Source organism: Lactuca saligna, chromosome 8, assembly GCF_052625555.1.
Source record: "Lactuca saligna cultivar CGN05327 chromosome 8, ASM5262555v1, whole genome shotgun sequence".
NCBI lineage: Eukaryota > Viridiplantae > Streptophyta > Magnoliopsida > Asterales > Asteraceae > Lactuca > Lactuca saligna.
Genome location: NC_136424.1, coordinates 13,440,472 through 13,463,262, shown reverse-complemented (window position 1 = coordinate 13,463,262; position 22,791 = coordinate 13,440,472). Strand labels below are relative to the sequence as shown.

The window sequence follows — 22,791 nt, the reverse complement described above, 5'->3', positions numbered from 1 at the left end:
AGTTACCGATCTAGAGTAACGCCAGACTGAGTAAAACACAGAGTCCAAGTATAGAGGTTGAGATAGCAGAAATGATTCGAGTACCGTATGCTTCCGATGTAGGCTCGATCATGTATGCTATGACTTGTACTCGTCCTGATGTGGCCTTTGCATTGAGCATGGCCAACAGATATCAGGGGAACCTTGGCAAGGCTCACTGGACTGCGGTAAAGAACATTCTCAAGTACCTGCGGAGGACTAAGGATTGGGTCTTTACCCTCGGTGGGAGTGATGAATTGAGAGTATTGGGTATAGTGATGCTAGCTTTCAGACTAATAGGGATATTTTCCTCTTTCTGTCAGGTTGGGTCTTTACCTTAAACAGAGGAGCAATTTATTGGAAAAGTTCCAAACAGGAGACAGTAGCTGATTCAACTTGCAGATCAGAATATATAGCGGCAAGCGAGGTAGCGAAGGAGGATATATGGCTAAAGAACTTCATTGGAGACCTTGGAGTTGTACCAGCTATAAAGGAGCTTATCGAGATTTTCTGTGATAGTGAAAGTGCAGTTGCCTTAGCCAAGGAAACAAGGGATCACGGGAGATCCACACACATCGACAAAAAATTTTATTTTAGTAGACATCGAATAGAAGAAGGACTCCTCGTGGCAAAGAGGATATCATCGGATGAGAACCCGGAAGATCCCCTCACGAAGGGACTGGGTAGGATTAAGCATCTCCAGCATGCTAGGCACATATGGCTGAAGGATGATATTAGTTTTAGTAGTTAGATAACTTTGAAATGTGTAAAGTGTAATTGACATTTGATGATGAATAAAAGTTGTGTTTATTTATGAGTAAAGTGTTGCTATCTTTTGTCAATCGTTTACTATCATTTCATTTTGCATGTGTTGACTTCCATAATAATTATGTTATTGTAATTTCATGTTATTCAAATTCTCCACAGTCGGTCATATATTAGAAGTAGATATGAATCAAGACTGTCATGGGTTGGCTTGTAGAGGTCTAAGATGTTGGATATAAGTGGTGCTACAACACTCATGAGTGCTCATAAGTTCTGAGTATTGGATTCAACACAGGCTCACTGGTATCACTTCATGGAATCTATCTCGAGTGATTGTGAGACGGTAATATCATAAGTCTTCAAACCTAGAGATATGACTTGTTGCCTGTGAGTTGGTTATACATTGATTGTATGAAAATGCATTGTTAACTTGATGTTATAAAACGTGCATTTGTGTATGATTTAACAAGTAGTAGAACAAGCATATGAGTCGAAGTTTATTTGTTCCTTCTTGGATTAGATCTGGACCCCTCGATGATTTTGTGTTGACCCATGTATCGGGCCCGGTCAGAACTAAGTTGATGCATTCAATTAAAGTCTATGTCAAACAAATCGGAAATTGGGAAACAAACTGTTGGACAATAAGTAAGACATTGTTCCATGTATTTGTCCGGCTAATATCTAGAACAAAGGATTATATGATCACTTATCTTAAATGGCATATCATCATCATCTCAGTTCCGCGAGACCTTGAAAGAGCTACGATTGTTGATCGGTTCCTGAAGTCATTCTTGCAGTTATAGATATTCGACTTATCCAAGTGGGAGACTGTTGGATTAGGTGTCTAAGTTCATAACTATTTCTGGAATGTACTTGACCCGATTAGCATGGTCCATTTGGGTTGCATGGCATCATGCATTTGGATAAACTAAAAAGAGAGAAATAACACTTAAGTTATATTAATATATTATAAGTTTTAATATATTAATAATCTTATTTAATTAGTATTGATCAAGAATTACTTTAGAATTAATTAAGTGATCAAAAGAAGACTAATTAAATATATGGGTTGATTGTGTAAATCACCCATACTTGTATAGTGGGCTAATGCTCCATGGATTATCAAGTTGGGCTCAAACCCATAGGATGCTCCATGGTGTTTTTGAACCCATGGATCCAAGAAATGAAGAGTCATGTCAATTAGGGTTTACATGGTGTAACCCAAATTATGACACACTATATAAGCAACATGTTGTAGACCAAAATCGGCACTAAGCAAGAATTGTGAGGGCGAGCCGATTTCAAGAAGTGTATCATATCTCTCTAAGTCATTCCAAGTGTATTTGGTGTTGTGTGAGACATTTGAGGCATCACACTTTAGGTGATAGGCTCACAAGGTTCTCAAGAAATTCAAGCAACTACAGGTATGCATTTATTACTATCTTTTATGTTTAAAAGTTCCCCAAGTATGCTAGATAGGTTATAAACCTTGGAAAAACAAATTTGCATGTATCATAGATAAAAACATATATCCAAGGTTTCTAGGGTTGCATGTACACCATAGGAGTGTTAGAATGCTCAAAACCCTTCAAATACATCAAGACTTCAAGCTCCATCAAAAGGTATGTTATCCTAACTAGTATCTTATATGGTTTATTTTAAATGCATGCTAGTTGTAGGTTTAATACCTTGGAAACCATTTACATGAATAATTAGTGAAAACATAGATCCAAGGTATTTATGGTTGTATGTGCACCATAGGATGTTGTAGTATACAAAACCCAACAGTGGTATCAAAGCCATGGGTTGTTTTCTATTGTATTTGATGAAAAAGTATAATTTTCAAATATGAGAATCTGCCCATACTACCCAACTCAACAAGTTAATGCAATAAACTCGACGAGTTTGTGATTTTTAGCTTGAACTTGACGAGTTCTTTATAGAACTCGACGAGTTGAATGAACCGGGAGCATTTAGAGTAGTTCATGGTTTAGATCTGAAGTTTGATGGTTGGTTTGTGCCATGCATAAGATTGTGGTCATAAAATCCCATTTTTTATCTAAGTTGAGTCCAAGACTTGTATTGGACATGCAAGTTGAAAAGGCATCAAACTTTAGGATGGTTTTGGTGTCATAAGCTCTTCTGGAGCAAATGAGCTTAAGACTTAAAGAATTAAGTGGTTCTTGATAGGTCCTTGCCACTCTTTAGCCTTTTGGATCTAAGACTTGAGATCTAGACCTCTTGGTGGATCTCAAGTGATAAAGGTGGCAACATTACCCTTTTGGACATTAGAAATGATAAGATTTGGACTTTGGAACCTTTGGAATTGAAGGATTCATCTTAACTTATTAAGACGTTTAGGGATCCAGTCCCCACGACGTGGCTTTGCCTGCCACGGCGTGGCGACTGGTAGATTCACATATGTTTTGTCGTTTGAAGGCCAGGACGTGGAGAGTCCATCTTGACCGTTGACTTTATACTTTGACCTAGATTTTTACTAGGGTTTGACCTACGGGTATTTAGGTAATTTGACGTGTATGCTGAGATAGTGTCATTAAATTTATTAAGGTGATTAGTAGAGTTGATCTCAGAGCTGCATGCTATTCAGTTTGCTTATATGTCTGTGAGGTGAGTTTTTTCACTATATCCATTAGTCGAAGGCACCAATGCCAGCCCTTTACATGTTTTTTGGAATGCTAGTTGTTTTTATGATGCTTGCATGAAAGACTAGGATTTAGCCCCTAAAAATTGTATGAAAGACCAGGATCTGGCCCCTGACACTTGTATGTAAGACCGGGATTTGACCCTCGACATTGCAAGTAAAGACAATGGGGGTAGTCCATGGCATTCACATGTAAGACCGGGATTTGGCCCTCGACATTGCAAGGAAAGACCATGGGGCGGCTCATGACATTTCTCTGTTTTGTGTATGTGGTATTTTGGGGAACTCACTAAAATTTATGCTTAAAGTTTATGTTTATGGTTTCAAGTACTTTTGATCCGAAAAGGGAAGGGTCCGACATGATGGCACATCATTCTCTTCTCATGAATTCCGCATTTGAAATAATTTGTTCTCTGATGTTTTAAATATTATGACTTTATATGGGCTTTGAACAATTAATGAATAACTTGATAGAGTTTTAAATTATATATATATATATATATATATATATATATATATATATATATATATATATATATATATATATATATATATAGATCCGGTAAGAAAATTTTTTTGGTAGGAAGGTAAGAAGTTTTTTTTCTACATATTTTTTTGACGAATAAAATAAATGAATCACTAGATGATTCATTTGTAAGATGATTCACAAGAAAAAATTCCGAAAAAAACATATTTATGATTCATTTTTAAGTAAATTAAGAAAAAATTCACTTTTATGACAATTTTAGTGAATAACAACAAAATCATTGTATAAATGAATCATCGAGATGTTTTTTTGAGATTTTTTTCTTGTGAATCATCTTACAATTCATTTTGTTTGTTCGCGAAAAAAATATGTAGAAAAAAAACTTCTTACCTTCCTACCAAAATTTCCTTCTTATTTGATCTTGATTATATATATATATATATATATATATATATATATATATATATATATATATATATATATATATATATATATATATAATCATTTTCGGGTTGTTACAGATATGAAGAAATCTTGGTTGTTAGGGTACCATCATTTTTAAATCCTTATCTCATTGATAGTCCAAGTGTCCATGTTGTACAATAACTACTACTAAGAGTGAATCTCTTATTTCATACTATCAATTTCAATTTTCAAATGAATCATTGCTTTAGTGAAAATTTCTTCATGATAGTTTGTCAATAATATAAACTTGGACCAAGAAGCTTGAAAGTTTAAATCCACGGCTAAAATCAAATAACATGGTATGGACTATGGACTAAATTAATTGGGCTAATGAACTAGAAAGGTAAGTTTGGTTTTTGTTCACATTAAGGTAACCATGTTTTTTTCGTACGTATTTAACCATTGAACTTGTTTGACCTGTTCAAAATAAGGTAATATGACTGGTAATTAGCGGTAACATTACCCTATTATGAACATGTCAAACAAGTTTACTGGTCAAATGTGTACGAATAAAACATGGTTACCTAAAAATGGACAAAAACCAAAGTTCCTTACCCATTATGGTAATATTGGGCTTTTTATGTTAAGTGCAAGTAGTTATAAGATCCATCGATGTGACATGAAATTGGGTTGTTCGGTCTTTGTGTATGAGGAGATGGTTAAGTCGTGGGCAAAACCAATTTAGGCCCAGCTAGTTAGGGGTTAGATTGTATACGCTTAAGGGGCTAGATTATATGTGTTTTAAAGACCTAGCAACACAGCCTAGCCCATGACTAGCCGAGAATGAACTGGGTTAGACCAAGCATAATCTAATTGTTCATTGACTGTCAGAGTTTGATCCCAAGGCACATTCCCTGAGACATTTCTTGTCCAATATTACCAAAAGGGTAAGAAACTTTGGTTTTTGTCTATATTTAGGTAACCATCTTTTTTTGTACACATTTGACCAATAAACTTGTTTGATTTGTTCATAATAAGGTAATATTACCGTAATTACCGGTCATATTACCCTATTTTAAACATATCAAACAAGTTCAATTGTCAAATGTGAATGAAAAAAACTTTATTACCTAAATTTAGACAAAGTTCAAAGTTCGTTACCTTTTTAGGTCATTAACCCAAATTAATTTGGTTAGTGGGTTCCTGATTCTAAATGAACAAATATGTGTGAGCCACAAATACAACCAATTTAAGAGGAAAAAAAAATGGAAGAATGTAGGGCCGAAGACGCATTAGGGACAAAAGCTTGAAACCCAACCCAATATTAATGATTTACATTGAAATTTTCAAACTCCAACTAACTAAACTTGATCAAAAGTTTCAAACCCAACCGAAATAGTGATTTACATTGAAATTTTCTAACTCCAACTAACTAAACATGGAATGGACTGAGATTTCAATCAAATATTTTACACATTAAACGGTATAAATATTTTATTATTATTATTTTATTTTCTTGATTACATTTTGCTTATAAATTCATGTTTTTATAGAAAATCATTCGATCAAACAATTAAAGATAGGATAAATGTTGTTTCACAAGTGACGTCAAGTACATTACCATCATGTTTACATATGTTTGTGTGCCTTCGATGTGTTTGCTTTCTGCACTCTGCAAGTGATCGTGGGCAGCCCACGATCCTACATTGGAATTCGACCTTGGTTCTGTTGTGGTGCTACACTACTAAGACGATGACTATCCAACTATTTATATTTGGTTTCTAATAAACAAAACTGTAAACCTTTCTTCATGAGATAGACTAATGGTGAAAAAATAATTTAATTCTTGTATATGTATGTTAAATCTGGTCCAAATTTTCTTCTGGTTCCAGATCTTCATAATGTTCATATCTGGATTTTTTTTTTTTTTTGGTTAGTCTCGTAGTGATGGTGGTGGTGGGGTTGAGCGGTGGTGGCGGTGACGATGTTGACCAATGTTGGTGGTGGTGTACCGGTTGAGGTGGTGTTTATTAGAGGGAAAGAAAGTGAAGAATGGAGTAAATAGGTCTAGTAACAGGGAATAGAAGGGGTAGGGGTTGGGGTGGGTTTCTTTTTTTTTTTCTTTTGCTTTTTTTTTAGTTGTTTTATTAAAAAAAAATTAAAAAAACAAAATAATAAAGGTAAATCCATTCTTTTTATCAAATAACTAAACTCACAACAAAATAAAAAATTTGGATTGATAATGCAAGTCCAAATATTTTTGGACCAATATAATAATTTTCGTCATACAACACAAAAATCATTTTGCAGTTTTGTCTTTCTAATATTTGTAGTACCCCTATATAGTTGCACTATTTCAATTACATTCATCCTGTTATCTTTCTTAAATTCAAATCAAAACTACATAACAAAAAGAAGATGCACACGAACATTCAATTTTTGTATTCTCGTCATGTTTGGGACCACCATCTTTGAAACGACAATAAAATGTGACAAAAAGGAATCATTTCCATTTGACAAAACGAGGAAATCACACACCTTTGTTTTGATTTAGAGGACAAAAAAAACATTTTAATTGAAAACATAATTTAAATCAAGCAACAAGTTGCTTATTATGTAGCCAACTTTTTTAAGGCCAAAAACACAAATACACCCCTGACAAAAAGCTTTCCATAAAACTAACAAGTAATAACTAAATTACATGACACCAGTTCTCTCCTTCATGGGTTAAGTAAGCAAATTAGACAGATTCTCTAATATAATTAACCATACCATACAAACACCTTAATCCAGATAAACACCTTCATCACGATTAATAATAACATTTTCATAATCCCTCATCTCCCACGAATATTAGCAGGGGAACGAACAAGACTAGTGATTTCATCATCAATATTCCCATCCAACCACACTCCATTATTATTATTATTATTATTCACACTCATTTCAGAGCTCCCATTGCTACTTGGTGAATCACAAACACTCATTGTTCTACTTCTCGTGGGACCCGCTCCTCCTCTCACACTGTACATAGACGACGCCGGAATATTACTCATCAACGGCCTCAAATTTCCCGGTACTGTCCGCCTTATATCCTGCTCCAAATAAAAAATATATATAATAAATAAATAGCAACCTACTTTACTTTTTTTTTTTTTTTTACAGATATAACAAATATTATGTTTAATAATAGGAAGAAAAATACCATATGTCGAATAGCCATATCCAATGATTTCTTTGATAGTGATCTCCCGAAACCCGAGCTGTCAGGAGACGATGACTTGGCAGATAAATTACTATGTGGCGAATGTTTGTCGTCTTTCTTAGGTGGGACCAATTTCCTCATGTTAATTACCCTTTCCACCATTTTTGTTCCATACAAACCAGGGCTAAGATTGTCATTTGCTTTAGCATATGCACGATTCAATGCAGGGACAGGAACAGAGCTTCCACTCATATGGCTCACACCCGTAGGGAGGCGGCCTCTTGAAGGCGAACAAGATTGTCTTCTTACCCTTCCGTTGACCACCGGCTCCACCGATGTTGACCGGCTAACCGCCATCGGCCGCCCCCTGGTGGCGGAGGTCGGCCGGTCGGAAAGTGAGGTCCTTAAATTTGGTGGTGCATCGAGGGTGTATCCGGGCATTTCCTGAGGCTTCCATGGTCTTTTTACGGTTGGAGAACTTGCACGCGGTGGTGGTGGTTGTGGTTGTTGATGCGGTGGTGCCGCCACGGTTCTAGTATTTGGTACTGGTTTTGTGACGGTTTTTGTTAGTGTGGGTGGTGGTCTACGAGTTGGGGTGGGTGCCCTTGGTGTGGGTCCCCTTGTGGGGGTTGAAGATCTTGGGGTAGACCTGGGGGTAGGGGTGGATGACCTGGCGGGTAGGGTGGGTTTGGTTGGACCCATGGTGGAAGACCTGGGTGTAGGGGTGGAAGATCTTGTAGGTCTAGATGTTGTTTTGGGAACCGAATTTGAATTTGAACCGGGTCTAGATGGTGCACCCAATGTGGGTCTTCCGGTTGGGGTAGCGGGTCGTCCGGTTGGGGTGGCGGGTCTTGAACCGGGCCCACTAGAGGAGGTGGGTCTACGGGGTCCACCACTTGAAGTGTTTAATCCAGGAGATGACAAAGGTTGTCTAGATAGTGTCATGTTATTCCTACCATTTGTCTCAAGGTGAGGATGGGTATTTGATAGCTATCAAGAAAATGAGATTATTAATTCAAAAGTTTGATGCTTTAAAATGTTTATAGAATCAAGAATCAAGAATTGGTCTTACACGAGATTTTAGTGCAGTGGGTCGAGCTTTAGGAGTTCCAATTTGACCCATGACTGGCTTCTGTGATTCCGATTCCAGTGAAGGAAATAGAGGGGTACCAGGGGGTGTTAAAAGCCTGAAAAAAGAAACAATTTTCAGGGAATAATAACACAATGATATGATCTTATCTAAATTTATATCATGTAATACAAATTATTACCAATCATAATCATTTTTATCATTTTCAGAGTTGAGAAACTCATCAGCACCGGTCTTTCTGGCTGGTGTGGCTGCAGGCATACCAAACATTGGTGAACATCCTTCAATTGATCCTGCAAAATCAATATAATACGGTTTAATTTATCTCAACTTGAAATGGAATCTTTCCGATCCTTGTACAGGGTGATTAATCAAAAGAATAATTGTAGTTAAACAATTTGATAATCAAAATCTTAATCCTCATTAATTTCAGTATTGTACTTTTATTATAAACAATACTTCATATATAGGGAAGAAAACACAAATCTTTTTTGTGAAAGTGACGAGTATAATCGGAAAGTAACGATAGCTAAAGTTTTTTAAAAAGAAAAACAAAAAAATCGAAAATAGTGATTTACCAAGTGATGAATCGAACTCTTCTGAGTTCTGAAGAAGATTATTTCGCTCTTTTTCTCGTTTTCTCATTTCCAAAAACAAACCTAGCTCCTCTTCTTTCTCTTTTACAGACTTCCTGAAACTCCCTGTCATTTGCTGTTGCCGTTGCTTCACAGCCGCTGTTCCCGGCATTACCTTCTCCGGTGCCCGGAAACTCCGATTCATCGCCCCAAACAAACAGTATCAGCAGTTTTACAAGCCCGGAGTCCTAAACCCTAAAAAAACACATTGTGTTCACGAAACCCAAAGCACAGGCCTAAATCCTAAATGTCAAGAACCCTAACTTTTAAATTTAAAATACAAATGACTGCGTACTGGAATCCTGAAACTTTAAGCTCCGGATCTGAAAATCCAGCTGAAATGCTTCTTTCGATGCAGGGAAAACAAATTTTCAAATTCAAATTTTTTGAAAAAAAAAAAATGGAACTCGTCTACGCATATAAATAACAACAGAAGCAAAAGTGATTATAAGGAAAATGTAAATGGAGGTTCCAGAGGAACATATATATGAAGACGAAAGCTTTGAGCTTGGAAGTGTGACGAAGATGGAAATGTTAGAGAGAGGAAGAGAACAAGCCAACTTAGAGAGAGAAAGTTGGAACGAGTTGAGTCAATTTGAAAGATGGAGAGAGAAAGAGACAGAGACAGAGTGCAGTGGCAATGAATGTAAATAAGGATTGTTAGAAGGCTTTTTCCTTATAAACAATAAGACAAATAATTTTATTTGGAGAAAAATGGCAAATAAGTATTGTATGTTCTTTTATGAAAAAAGAAACGATAATATTTTTTGGGATTCTCTCGTTCTTGATATATGTAGTATTGAGACATTTATTATTTATATAACTATTTACAAATATAATAATTTGATTGAAATTAATTTTTTTTTATTTCGGATAAAAACAAAATTATTGTTTAAAAAGATTGCATTATACTTTTATAGATTATCATCACGTGAGTGCGCAATTATCTCTTACTTAACAATAAATTACGACTTTTGCTGTATTAACTAAAAGTAACTATTATATATATATATATATATATATATATATATATATATATATATATATATATATATATATATATATATATAGGGATAGGGAATATACATTACAGCCCCACCTAAGTTCGGTTTGGTTTCATTTGGTAATATATCATCTTCCATAACATTTCTTTCTTTCTTTATTGTTTTACCATCTCTGTTTTCTTTCCACAATTATCGTTTATTACTTCACCCAAGTGACCATTACTAAACCCTAAACCTAAACCCTAAACCCCAAATTTAAACCCTAAACCCTAAACCTTAAATCTAAACCCTAAACCCTAAACCTTAAACTCTAAACCCTAAACCCTAAACTTAAACCCTAAACCCTAAATCTAAACCCTAAACCCTAAACCCTAAACTCTATTGTGTCGATCTTGAATTTACATCTTGAAGTATTAACCATAAATCCATTAACCGTAATCTTTATATAGTAAAACAATGTATTTTCAAGAGGTTTAGTACCTAAGCTTAGGTGAGGCTGTAATGTATATTCCCTTTTCCTATATATATATATATATATATATATATATATATATATATATATAAAATAAAATTATCCATCCTTAGCTACAGTAAAGTGGCTGAGGATTTGACAAAATTGGTACACAACTTTACATATTTTCATTGGTTAAGGATTTTGCCACAAGAGTTTGTCAAATTGGCAATTTAGTCCATGAACATTCATTTGCATTGTACCGTTGATATTTCTCATTCTTTCCTTCCCTCTTCACTGTTCGTCGGTGCTACCTGTCCTCCTCATGATACATCGTCTCTACGATACAATACCGGTACTCCACGTATTATCACCCAGTAACTCCATAGACATCTACATGTCCACCGCTACATATCAAAAGCTTCCATCAGCTCCAAAACCCACCGTCTCTCTCTAAAAGCATCGATATAGAAAAAGAACTGTTCCACCTCCGCTTCTCCTCTAAAGTTTGCTTTCTCTCTCTTTTTCTCCCGCCTTTCTCCCAAATTTTGGAACCATCGACAGTGACCATGGTGTTCTCCTATATCCACCATATTCTAGGTTGTCTCTCTCTAAAAGCATAGACATAGAAGAAGAACTGTTCCACCTCCGCTTCTCCTCTTAGGTCTGCTTTCTCTCTCTTTTTCTCCCGCCTTTCTCCCAAATCCAGGAACCATTGACGGCGACCATGGTTTTCTCCCATATCCACCATATCCAAGGCTAATAATCAATTTTGGATCACGAGTTTATTCGTCGGTGTTCCTCGCTTGCTTCTCCAGGTGTTTCATTTGCTGCAAGGTCCCTCCTCCTCTCTCTTTATAAAGAGGTCGTCGTCCCTCGCTCTTTCCCCCATCTCCGTATCTGCCACGATCAAGAAGAAGATGTGTTTGTGCTTTCTTACATCCACCACCATCTCAAACTTTTGTTGAATCCAGGTTCCAATTTTCTTCGCTCTACGTATCCCTCTCTTACAGTCTCCAGAATCACCAAAAACACAAAATCCCTGTTTGTGCTTTCTTGGACCTGATCTTAAATTTCATTTTATTTTTACAGATGGAGTCTAACAAACTTCAGATGATTAATGAAGAAAGAACAAAGCAGAGCAATTAAAGCTTTTCAACCTAACTTACTTTTTTATGCTCATCCATCACTTAGTGATCATGTTAGCATTTCTCTTCCGATTTCATAAAATTTATCTTAATTTTAGCCTTCCAGTTGTTAGATTTGAATGGAATTGGACTTTGCTGAAACCACCATTGATAGGTACAAAGAACAATCACATGTTATCTTTGCAAGAATTACGCCTACCAACTGTTCTACATGTTTCTCCAAAGAATAATCATCTTTTCATCAGGGTGAAGATTAAATAGTTAGAATTTTTATCTAATTAGGAGTTTATTTATTTAACATTTTCCTTATTTAAGTGTTTGTTTGCCTTAAGCCACCGTTAGGAATATTGAATGATTAGAGCTGTTTTCAATTTCTTTCATTAGCTTAATAATGCAGCAAGTTTTGTTTCACCTATGGCCGAGTTCTATCAGTAATCGACCGTGGGGTTTTTACAAAGCTACTCGGTGTCAATTCGCCAAATTCATGCCCGATTCACTCATCCAAGACGAAGGAAAGCGCAGATTAGTGTATAGAAATCGTTTCTGGTGTTCGATAAACCATTAAACTCCAGACTTTGCATTTCTGATTTTATTTCAGCGACAATCGGGTTGATTTCGAATCGTCGATTCTTGTGTTTGAAGTTTGCGAAATGGACGACGAGGGTGACGTGGCTATGACTCAAGCGGGCTTAGACTGGAAATTCTCTTAACTTTTTAGTGAACATGCTGCTGGAGAAGAGGTTCAAGAAGGTACAAACAGTATTTAATCGATGTATATTTCTTTCTATTTGTGATTAAATTTCGCTTTGGTTTTGTGGCATTTTGATTCTTAATCAAACCTCTACTTTTCCGATTGAAATTGATTGATAATGTAACTCTTTGCATTTACATAATGAAACTATACCTTCTGCTTGATCTTCTAAAGTTGAAGTCAATGGAATTTGGTCTCCAATATGCTAAATTATGTATCTATTTATAGAATGCAACGATTAAACTGAAACTACAAACCTTTTGAGTTATGATAACTTAAGCCAAAACATAGAGGCGAAGCTTATTAGATGTCATTATCTTGAATAATCAATGCTAAATCAACTGCATCTATTTACATTTTGAACGCTTTCATTGCAGTTGATGTCATTTAAACAATAGAATTTGATAAAATTGGTGATCATCTTGCAACTGGAAATCGTGGAGGTCGTGTGGTTTTATTTGAAAGAAATAACCAAATAGATGTATGCTGCATAATCATATTCTTTAAAATTTGTTCATTTATGTAGTTAACTCATATTATAACATGAAAATGTATAATATAGCATGGTGTGCTTCCAAGAGTTCTAGAAGGAACGGATTGTTCCAGCAGCTGCCATCCTGAATTCCGTTATAAAACAGAATTCCAAAGTTATGAGCCTGAGGTTTGTTGTCATGTTGTGTCAATTTTATCATAGATCATGTATATTTATTCTCATATTTATGCTATTTCAGTTTGACTATTCAAAAATCTTGGAAATTGAAGAGAAAATCAACAAGATCAAATGGTTTCAAACAGCTAACAGTTCCATTTTTCTGCTATCCAGTAATGATAAAACCATAAAGTTCTGGAAGGTATGAACATAAAAAAGTCTGATACTACTTTTTTGGGATTATTTTTTTTGTACTTCAATCTATTCTAATATCCTTATATTTTTACTAGGTCCAAGAAAAGAAGATTAAGAAGATATGCAACTTTAATATAGACCCTTCAAATTATTTGAGCAATGGTTTTATTAGTAGTTAAAATGTACATATATCTCTACGGTTACCTATGGCAGTTCTATGCAACCTAATTATTTATTATTTCTAATAGTTAATTATTTTTTTTTTCATTAAAAGTTCCAACTTTTTATGTTCAGGTAATTAGTCATGATTCCAGCCTTTTAGTTAGATGTAGAAGAACATATGCCTATGCTCATGACTATCATATTAATTCCATTTCTAATAATAGGTGTGCTTCAATGCTTTTACTTTATTTATATACATTTAAAATGTTATCTGATTAATTATTAATTATTTCCATTTTGTAGTGATGGTGAAACATTTATCTCAACTGATGATTTACGCATAAACCTTTGGAACTTTGAAATCAAAAGTGAGAGTTTTAATATTATTGCCATGAAGCCTGCAAACATGGACAATTTAATAATAATTTCAAAATTGCTAACAATTGTTTAAATCTGTTTGTTTCAGAGGTTATAACTACAGCAGAGTTTCATCATTCACATTGTAGCAATAAGAGGGAGAAGATGAAGTACAGGTTAACATCAAATAACAACCTGGCGAGTTTCGATTACCAAATGCCAACACAGGAGGTTATCATTTGTGGTTAAATGATATCTTATGTTGCAATTACTTGGGTAATGTTTAGTGTATGATATGATAGAATCAGTGGGAGGAATAGAATGATTCATTCCATTGGAATGAAAAAGAAATTGTTTGTTTTCCTTTAATATTGTTATATTTTTAGCAGTTAAATGTATTGTTGCGTGTTTTGCACCTATTTGAAACAATCAGATTTAAGTTTGGTTGAAAGGTCCCGACCCAAAAAAAGTTCACATATCCGGACCCCGCAACGTGGGGTCACTCATCTAGTTTAAATAATAAAAGTATAATTACCTGATATATTTGATAAATAAATGTTATGCTTGTCAATGATTAAAGAAATTATATAGGTCAATAAATCTAATATAAGTTTTTATATTTAAACTAAAAAGATGGTTGTTTTTTTTGTCTATTAATAATAATATTTTTCGTTATTAGTTTCATTCCTACATTTTAAAATCTTAAAATACTTTTATATATTATATAATTAAATATTTGTTTAAGTTATAGATATATTCATCAAGATAACCATATTTTTATGGGTCTTGAAAAACTATATATTAAAAAAATGTCTAAATCAAGGTTGTCAATATCATAATCATACCAAAGACCATGATCATAAAGTTGAATTAGGATCAAACATGCTATCAAAGTGAACTAGTTTTTAAATTTGTTTGTCATGTTTTGTTTGTGAAATACTCATTATAACTTGAAATTGATTAAAACATCAAGGATGAAATTTCCTTTAGCTTATTAAGCATGAAACCTAATTCTTATTGTTGAAAACCGCAAAAATTAGGAAGAAAACATCCTAAACAGAAACATTAACAAAATCATTATGAATATGTACAACTAAAGGCATAAGATAACAAAGATAATAACATGATGATAGGTTTTATATGCAAGTATACATTAGATTTAGGCAACATAAGCATTCAAATATATCCCTAAATGTACATGCACATTAAGATCTAAGTTTTACTATAATGGCTGTATTTTCATAACAATGAAGATAAACTAACAAAAGAGTAGAATATCAACCTTACAAGTATAATGGTATATACCTAAGTCCACTTGATGATCAAGAACATTTATGTTCCTTCTTGGAAGTTCTAGCACCCAACATATGAATGTTTCTAGTGCTTTACACCCAAAAGACTAAAACTGTCAAACTTTTATAGAAAGATGAGAGTCGAATATCTCAGCCTTTCAGGAGGTTGAGATGACACGAAATTATGAAGGCTTGGAGGGGTCTTTATATAGCTATGGTGATAAGTAGATAACCCTGATTTAAATCAATTAAATATTAAGATTTAATCTTGATTCAAACCATTGCATTACCTATTACAGTTGGATTAGTTATGGAAGCTTTCTGGAAACCCCTAAAACCATCCACCACTATAAGGGTTCTAGAATGTTCTTATTTCTCAACTATTTAACAACTAACAATCAGTCCTCCAGTTGAATTATAATTAATCCCAAATTAATTCTTATTAATTTCGATTGATTTCTAATTATTTTCTAAGTAATTTATTAACTTGTAATAAATCAATTAACTATTATCTCACTATCTTAATTCCTTCTAACTGTTTTAGCTACTAAGGGCAGCTTAAAAATGATATTGCTATTATTTCCAAAGATATACAATATAGTTATGACATTTGACACCTATTTTCAATAGTCTCCCACTTAGACAGGTTATCAACTGTAACGTCCCAAAAATTACAAAGATATTTTTCATTTTTAAAATATACTAACCAATTAAACCTTTGTTTCAAAAACCATTCAATAGCATTTGATTGATTGGAAACCATACATTATCATAGTTAAATTTAGAAAACCAAGGAAACGAATATCTTTGATGCGTATGTACAATCCTGCCGAGCTCTTCTCACGAACGACCTGTAAAATGTTCGATCCAAAAATGTGACATTATTACTCCAAGTTACTCCAAAACATGTTACATGCATATTTATAAAACAATAGTTTACATTGATAGTATAATAACATAAGATTTGATACAAACCGACTAAGTTTTAGTATATTACAAAACTACCTAGTAAATTATAATTTTATACATACATGATCACTAAATACAAAAGTAATATAATTAAAATTTCTAAATCTTCCAACAGTATGTGTCTATACTGGATGCTTATTACCTGCAATAGTTAAACACCGAGAGAGATTAGCGGTGATGCTTATGAGTTCAGTAACAAATACAATATAACGTTATGTCATTGCGTGTGTGTGTGTGTCTGTGTGTATATATATATATATATATATATATATATATATATATATATATATATATATATGTGTGTGTGTGTGTGTGTGTGTGTATGTGTGTGATAGAAGCAAAAAGGAACAAAGATCAACAAAGACATATTTGAATCATGTGATAAGCTTTCCATTTTAATCAATAAATTGATTAAAATATTTACAATCAATGAGATATAACACTTTCAACTTGATATACATCAATAAAGCTTCAACCCAAGTGGCACAGAAAATATAGAATTTCTGATTATCATTTTGCTAGAATATACAGGCTTTCAGCCGTATATAGCCATATGTCATTACCAGAAGTGATACGAGACATGCTCTACTTGGCCAAAGGCATAAAGCCGATACTAGAAGTTATACAAGTCATGCTCTACATGGACAAAGACATAATACCAATACCATAAGTGATACGAGACATGATCTACTTGGCCAAAGGCATATTATTAATACCAGAAGTTATACGAGACATGCTCTACATGGACAAAGGTATAAATCCATATTCAGGATAACACGGGAAAGCATATTACACATATAACACAAAACATGCAATTGTTTCTATATATTTAACTCACCGTGAAATAATCGGAGATTAAAATGGTAATTTGAGCATCACTTCATTTCTATACATAACTTTCTTCAATGAAAACCGATAGCTTTATTGAAAACCGGGCCTTGCGAGGGTTGAGTTTCAAACCGAAAATATAAATTTCTCGGGGTCTTCAAATGTTTTGGGGCGTTCTTCAGGTGTTGGGTATGATCCCGGGGCTTTGGGGATGTAAAATAGCTTGAAAGAAGGTTTAAGGTGAAAAATTGTGCAAAAATCCAACCAAAACCGGGAGGTTTCGCACCTCCCTTTATATAGGGTGCGAGGTTTTCGGTCGAATAGGGAAGGAGGAAGACACGCGTCGGACATGCGAGGGCGAGGGGGAGGGGCATGCGTCAGCAGTGAGGGCGAGGCACTCGCATCGGATGTGCAGGCGAGGTGGCTCGCTTCGTACCTTCGGACGCGCCACGTGTTGGACACGCGTCACACATGAGAGGCTTGTACGTGGCCGAGTCCGAGCCTAGTATGCGTAGCTTCTCAGATTTTGTGCCCGAATCTTTAAAAATTCATAACTTTCGCATACGAGCTCCATTTTGGACGTTCTTTATATCTACACGTAGGTGAGATTGTACTCTACAACTTTTGTTTAGACTCCGTTGGCTAATTTTGACTTTTTTTAATATTATTATTTTTAACAGACCGGGATAGAAAAATCCGTTAAAAATTCATAAATTTTTCATTTGATGTCCTTTTTCAACTGTCTTTTTATCGTTGTACTACTATTGACAAGACCTTCGATTCTTCTTTAGGTTATGTCAACTAAAAATCACTCGATCTCTATTTCAAGTTTTTAGTTGTATACTGCTATATCGAATCTTTAAAAAAATCATAATTCCTCATACGAAGTCAGATTTTGACGTTCTTTTTATGAAACTTCTCGGTTTAATGAATACTATGACTTTCATTTTGATCACTAAAGCTAAAAAATAGTTTATTGAAAACTCACTTTTTACGCTAAATAGTGTTTTGTCGGTTTTGTCACAGATCTTCGATTGGTCATAACTTCTTCGTTATAACACGGATTTCGATGAGATTTTCGCTTAAATTCTTCTAACGAGATAATCTACAACTTTCAATAACATTACTTTTATTTATTTCCAAATTTATATTTTTGTTAATTTCGATAGTTGACTTTTGATCGGAATTTCATAAGACTTCCAATACATTTTCGAGTGATTCAAAACATTGTTTTACTTCAAATCTCATAAAAACTATCTTGTTAGAACTCAACGCTCAAAAACATATAATATTATTCATTTTATGCTAACAAGCTTTACAAAACACGATAATCGAACAAGGTTATTAACATGTATGTTACAAATACCTCCTCCTTTTGAGAATTTCGTTCTCGAAATCACAACGATTAAACAAATGGGGATATTTTGCTCTTATCTCATTCTTATTTTCCCAAGTATAATTTGGGTCATCGATGGTGTTTCTACTTGACAAGCACCAACTCCATTTCTTTATTACGTATATTAGTCGTTCTTTCGTTTACGATCTCTTCAAGCTCTTCTACATATGGTAACTTATTATCCAGTTTCACCTTGGATAACGGAACCATTTCATCATATATGCTCAAGCATTTACGCAGATAACTCACATGAAACACATTATGAATACATGCCAAATCTTCAGGAAATTCTAAGCGGTATGATTGTTTGCCAATTCTCTGGATGATCTTAAAAGGACCAACAAATCTAGGACTTAGTTTTCCTTTATTTCCAAATCGCATAATGCCTTTCCATGGGATACCTTCAGCATTATGAAATCACCCACCTGGAATTTTATGGGTCGTTTCCACTTTCTGCCTAGGATTTTTGTGAATCCTGGGTCGCTTTCATTCCTTCTCGTACAATTTGAATCTTATCAGCGGTATCTTGAATCAATTCAGGGCCTCTAAGGATTTTCTGTCCTACTTCACGCCAACATAATGAAGTATGACATCTACGTCTATATAGTGCTTCATATGGTGACATTTTGATTGAAGCGTGATAAGTGTTATTATATGAAAATTCAACAAGAGGTAAGTACTTGTCCCAGTTACCACTGAACTCCAAGACACATGCACGAAGCATATCTTCTGTTGTTTGGATCGTTCTATCCGTTTGACCGTCTGTCTGGGGATGCTAAGCTGTACTGAGAGCAGCTCAAGATCCCAATTCACGTTGCATACTCGCCTAAAAATGAGAAGTGAAGTGAGTATCACGATCAGAAATAATCTTTAGTGGCACACCATGTCTCGCAAGAATTTCATCCAAGTACACTTGTGCGTATTTCTCCATTGGATTCGTTTCACGCATGGCAAGAAAATGTGCGCTCTTAGTCAATCGGTCGAAAACTACCCAAATACTATCATTTTGTCTAGCAGTCTTTGGCAATTTGGTAATAAAATCCATGGATAGCTCTTCCCATTTCCACACGGGAACACTAAGACTTTTTGGAATTATGTAAGGCTTTTGGTGCTATGCTTTAACTTGTAAGCATACTAAACATTCTTGTATGTATCTTCCAGTGTCTATCTTTAATCCAGACCACCAATAATCAGCTTTTACATCATAGTAGATTTTACTTGTACCAGGATGTATTGATAGCTTAAACTTATGAGCTTCATCTAAAATCTTCTGTCTTAATCCACCAATATTTGGAATCCATAGTTGATTCTTAAATACATTGAATCCTCATGGATCATCAAGTAAAACATCAGTATAATGTATCATCCCTTCTTTCTTCACATTTTCTGGCTTTAAGGCCTCTACTTGCCATTTCTCTAGTTCATCAAAAATAGTGAACTTTACTATAGTGTGAGTAATAGTATAACACATACTATTACGATAAACATTTCTACTAAGAGCATCAACAACTACATTAGCCTTTCCAGGATGATACAAGATTTCACAGTCATAATCTTTGATGAGCTCCATAGCTCGCTGTTGTCTTATATTCAAAGTTTGTTGACTGAATATATACTTGAGACTTTTGTGGTCGGTAAACAATTGGCATTTTGTACCAAAAAGATAATGCCTCCAAAGTTTTAGGGCAAATATCACTGCAACGAGTTCGAGGTCATGAGTGAGATAATTATTTTCATAATCTTTCAGTTATCTTGAGGCATAGACTATCACTTTACCATGTTGCATCAACACACAACCGAGTCCCAACCCAGAAGCATCATTATATATAGAGAAATCATTATCACCTTCTGGAAGTGATAAGACTGGAGCATGAGTCAAAGATCTTTTAAAGTTGAGAAAGCTTTTTCTTGGGCTTCACTCCATTCGAACTTTGCATCCTTTCGTGTAAGACTTGTGAGAGGTACAACTATACGTGAGAAATCTTTAAAGAATCTCCGGTAATACCCCGCGAGACCCAAGAAACTGTGAATTTCAGAAGCATTACGAGGCGCTTCCTGATTCTGAATGAATTCAATTTTGGTAGGGTCTACGGATATACCGTCACCAGAAATCACATGCCCTAGAAATTGAACTTGGCAAATCCAAAATTCACATTTCGAGAATTTAACATATAGTTTCTCCTTTTGAAGAAGTTCTCATATTTCACGAATATGAATTGCATGATCAGATTCAGACTTGGAATAAATTAGAATATCATCAATGAATACAATGAAAGATTTATCGAGCATTGGGTGGCATACGCGATTCATCATATCCATGAATATAGCAGGAGCATTTGTCAAACCACACATGACAAGGAATTCAAAATGCCCATATCGAGTACGGAAAGCAGTCTTCGGTACATCATGCTCGTGTACTTTTAACTGATGATAGCCAGATCTTAAATCAATCTTCAAGAAATAGCTAACACCCTGAAGTTGATCAAACAAATCGTCAATGTGAGGTAGTGGGTACTTGTTCTTGATAGTTACCTTATTTAGCCCACGATAATCAATACACATTTGTATCAAACAGTCCTTCTTCTTTACAAATGACACTAGAGCACCTCATCTAGAGGTACTCGGTTGAATAAAGCCTTTGTCAAGTAATTATTGCAGTTGGATCATCATTTCTTTCATTTCAGCTGGCGCAAGATGATAAGGAGTATTTGCAATCGAAGCAGCACCAGACACAATGTCAATTCAGGATTCTACTTGCGTATCTGGAGGAAGTACAGGAAAATCTTCAGAGAAAACATCAGGATATTCATTAACAATAGGAACATCATTCACAGTTTTTCTTCTCCTCTTTTGAGATATCAGTTGTATAGGCCAAATAGATAGAACACCCCTTCGATATAAATTTATGAGCTTTTAGGAAAGATACTATTTTTACGATTTTAAGTCTTTTTTCACCATAGACATAAATAGGATTCTCCCATTCGATAGGAATGCGTACCATCTTTTTCGTAGCACAAGAGTTCCTCGTGGTTCTTTGACAACCAATCCATGACGAGAATAATATCAAAGTTAGGCAAGGAGATAGGAATCAGATTAGCAAGAAAATTATAGCCTTCAACTTATATGAAACAATCTCTATGGATTTTATTAGCAAGTAATGATATACTTCCCGCAGTATCCACATGAAATGGTTGCGCGAGTGCATAGCAAGTAATTTGAAAGGAATGCACAAATTCACGAGACACAAAAGAATCTGAGGCACTAGAATCAAATAAGATGTGAGCATGTCTAGAGTTGACTAGAAATATACCAGTTACAACATTCAGGTCTTCACGTGCCTCCTCAGTGGTAATCTGGAATGCACGACTTTTAGCTTTTGGCACCTCCTCCTTTTTAGTTGAAGTATCTTTGGTTGTTGAACAGAAGTTTGACTCCCCGCCATTTGACTAGTAAGAGTAGGACAGAAATGCTTCATGTGTCCAGTAACACCACTTACATAGCAGGTAACATTCTTCATTGGGAAAACGAGCTTCATGTGATCCACTTCTACACATCTATAATAGACTACTGATCCTTTTTCTAATCTGCATTCGCCATGATGATTCTTTCCACAATTTCGACACGATGGAGACTGAAGAGAAAAAGATCGTGACCTACCGCGGCCACGAAAAACATTATGAGATTGCAACCTTGAATTAGAATCAGGTCGAACAGGTCGAGCTGATGGAATAGAGGAAACATGAACAGTTCGATCAATACGTGGATGCTTCGGAACAGAAAGAGTGGCACCACGTATCTCTAGGTCATGATCGTGCTTTCGGGCATACTCTACAACTTTATCAAATGTTAGAATATCCTTATTGATCATGAAATCATGAATTTCATATCATAATCCTTCCATGAATAATTGAATCTTATCGACTTCAGTTGGAATATACTTTGCAGAAAACCGTGCTCGTTGGTTGAATTGAGTTTCATACTCATTCACAGTTATTCCTCCCTGCTTAAGCTCGAGGAACTCTTTCTCCAATATTCTCCTGATTTCTAGCGGACAATACTTTCCTAACAAGCGAATTTTGAACATCTCCCAGGATAAGTTCTCCTGGTTCGACTCATTGAGAGCTTCAAATGTTGTTTCCCACCAGACCAAGACTTCTCCATGAGCATTGTAGAGGCATAGTTAGCCTTGTCTTCATTAATTACATGAGAGATACAAAATATTTTCTTTGTGTTCTAGATCCAAGTAAGAACAACAATAGGATCGAGGACACTTGTAAACCCCGTCGCACCACTAATTTTGAATGTCTTGAACGAGGAACGAT

The 22,791-nt window shown here is 34.9% G+C and overlaps 1 protein-coding gene and 1 pseudogene across 1 annotated transcript; one reads left to right on the top strand and one right to left on the bottom strand.

Annotated features, from left to right (window-relative positions):
* Positions 1–6,993: 6,993 nt before the first annotated feature.
* Positions 6,994–9,884, bottom strand: LOC145011613 (uncharacterized). The gene is made up of 5 exons (XM_078970354.1): positions 9,211–9,884; positions 8,814–8,925; positions 8,615–8,729; positions 7,543–8,532; positions 6,994–7,432 (listed from the first exon to the last, which is right to left on the bottom strand). The coding sequence occupies exons 1-5, from the start codon at positions 9,410–9,412 to the stop codon at positions 7,175–7,177; spliced, it is 1,677 nt and encodes a 558-aa protein (XP_078826480.1). The 5' UTR covers positions 9,413–9,884; the 3' UTR covers positions 6,994–7,174.
* Positions 9,885–12,520: 2,636 nt separating this feature from the next.
* LOC145009408 (serine/threonine protein phosphatase 2A 55 kDa regulatory subunit B beta isoform-like) lies at positions 12,521–14,233 on the top strand (annotated as a pseudogene).
* Positions 14,234–22,791: the final 8,558 nt, after the last annotated feature.

Coding starts and splice junctions, on each gene's coding strand:
- LOC145011613 (XM_078970354.1), bottom strand. CDS start 9,412: ATGAATCGGAGTTTCCGGGCACCGGAGAAGGTAATGCCGGGAACAGCG. Junction 8,926..9,210: donor AGAGTTCGATTCATCACTTG/GTAAATCACTAT, acceptor TTGATTTTGCAG/GATCAATTGAAGGATGTTCA. Junction 7,433..7,542: donor ATATGGCTATTCGACATATG/GTATTTTTCTTC, acceptor TATTTGGAGCAG/GATATAAGGCGGACAGTACC.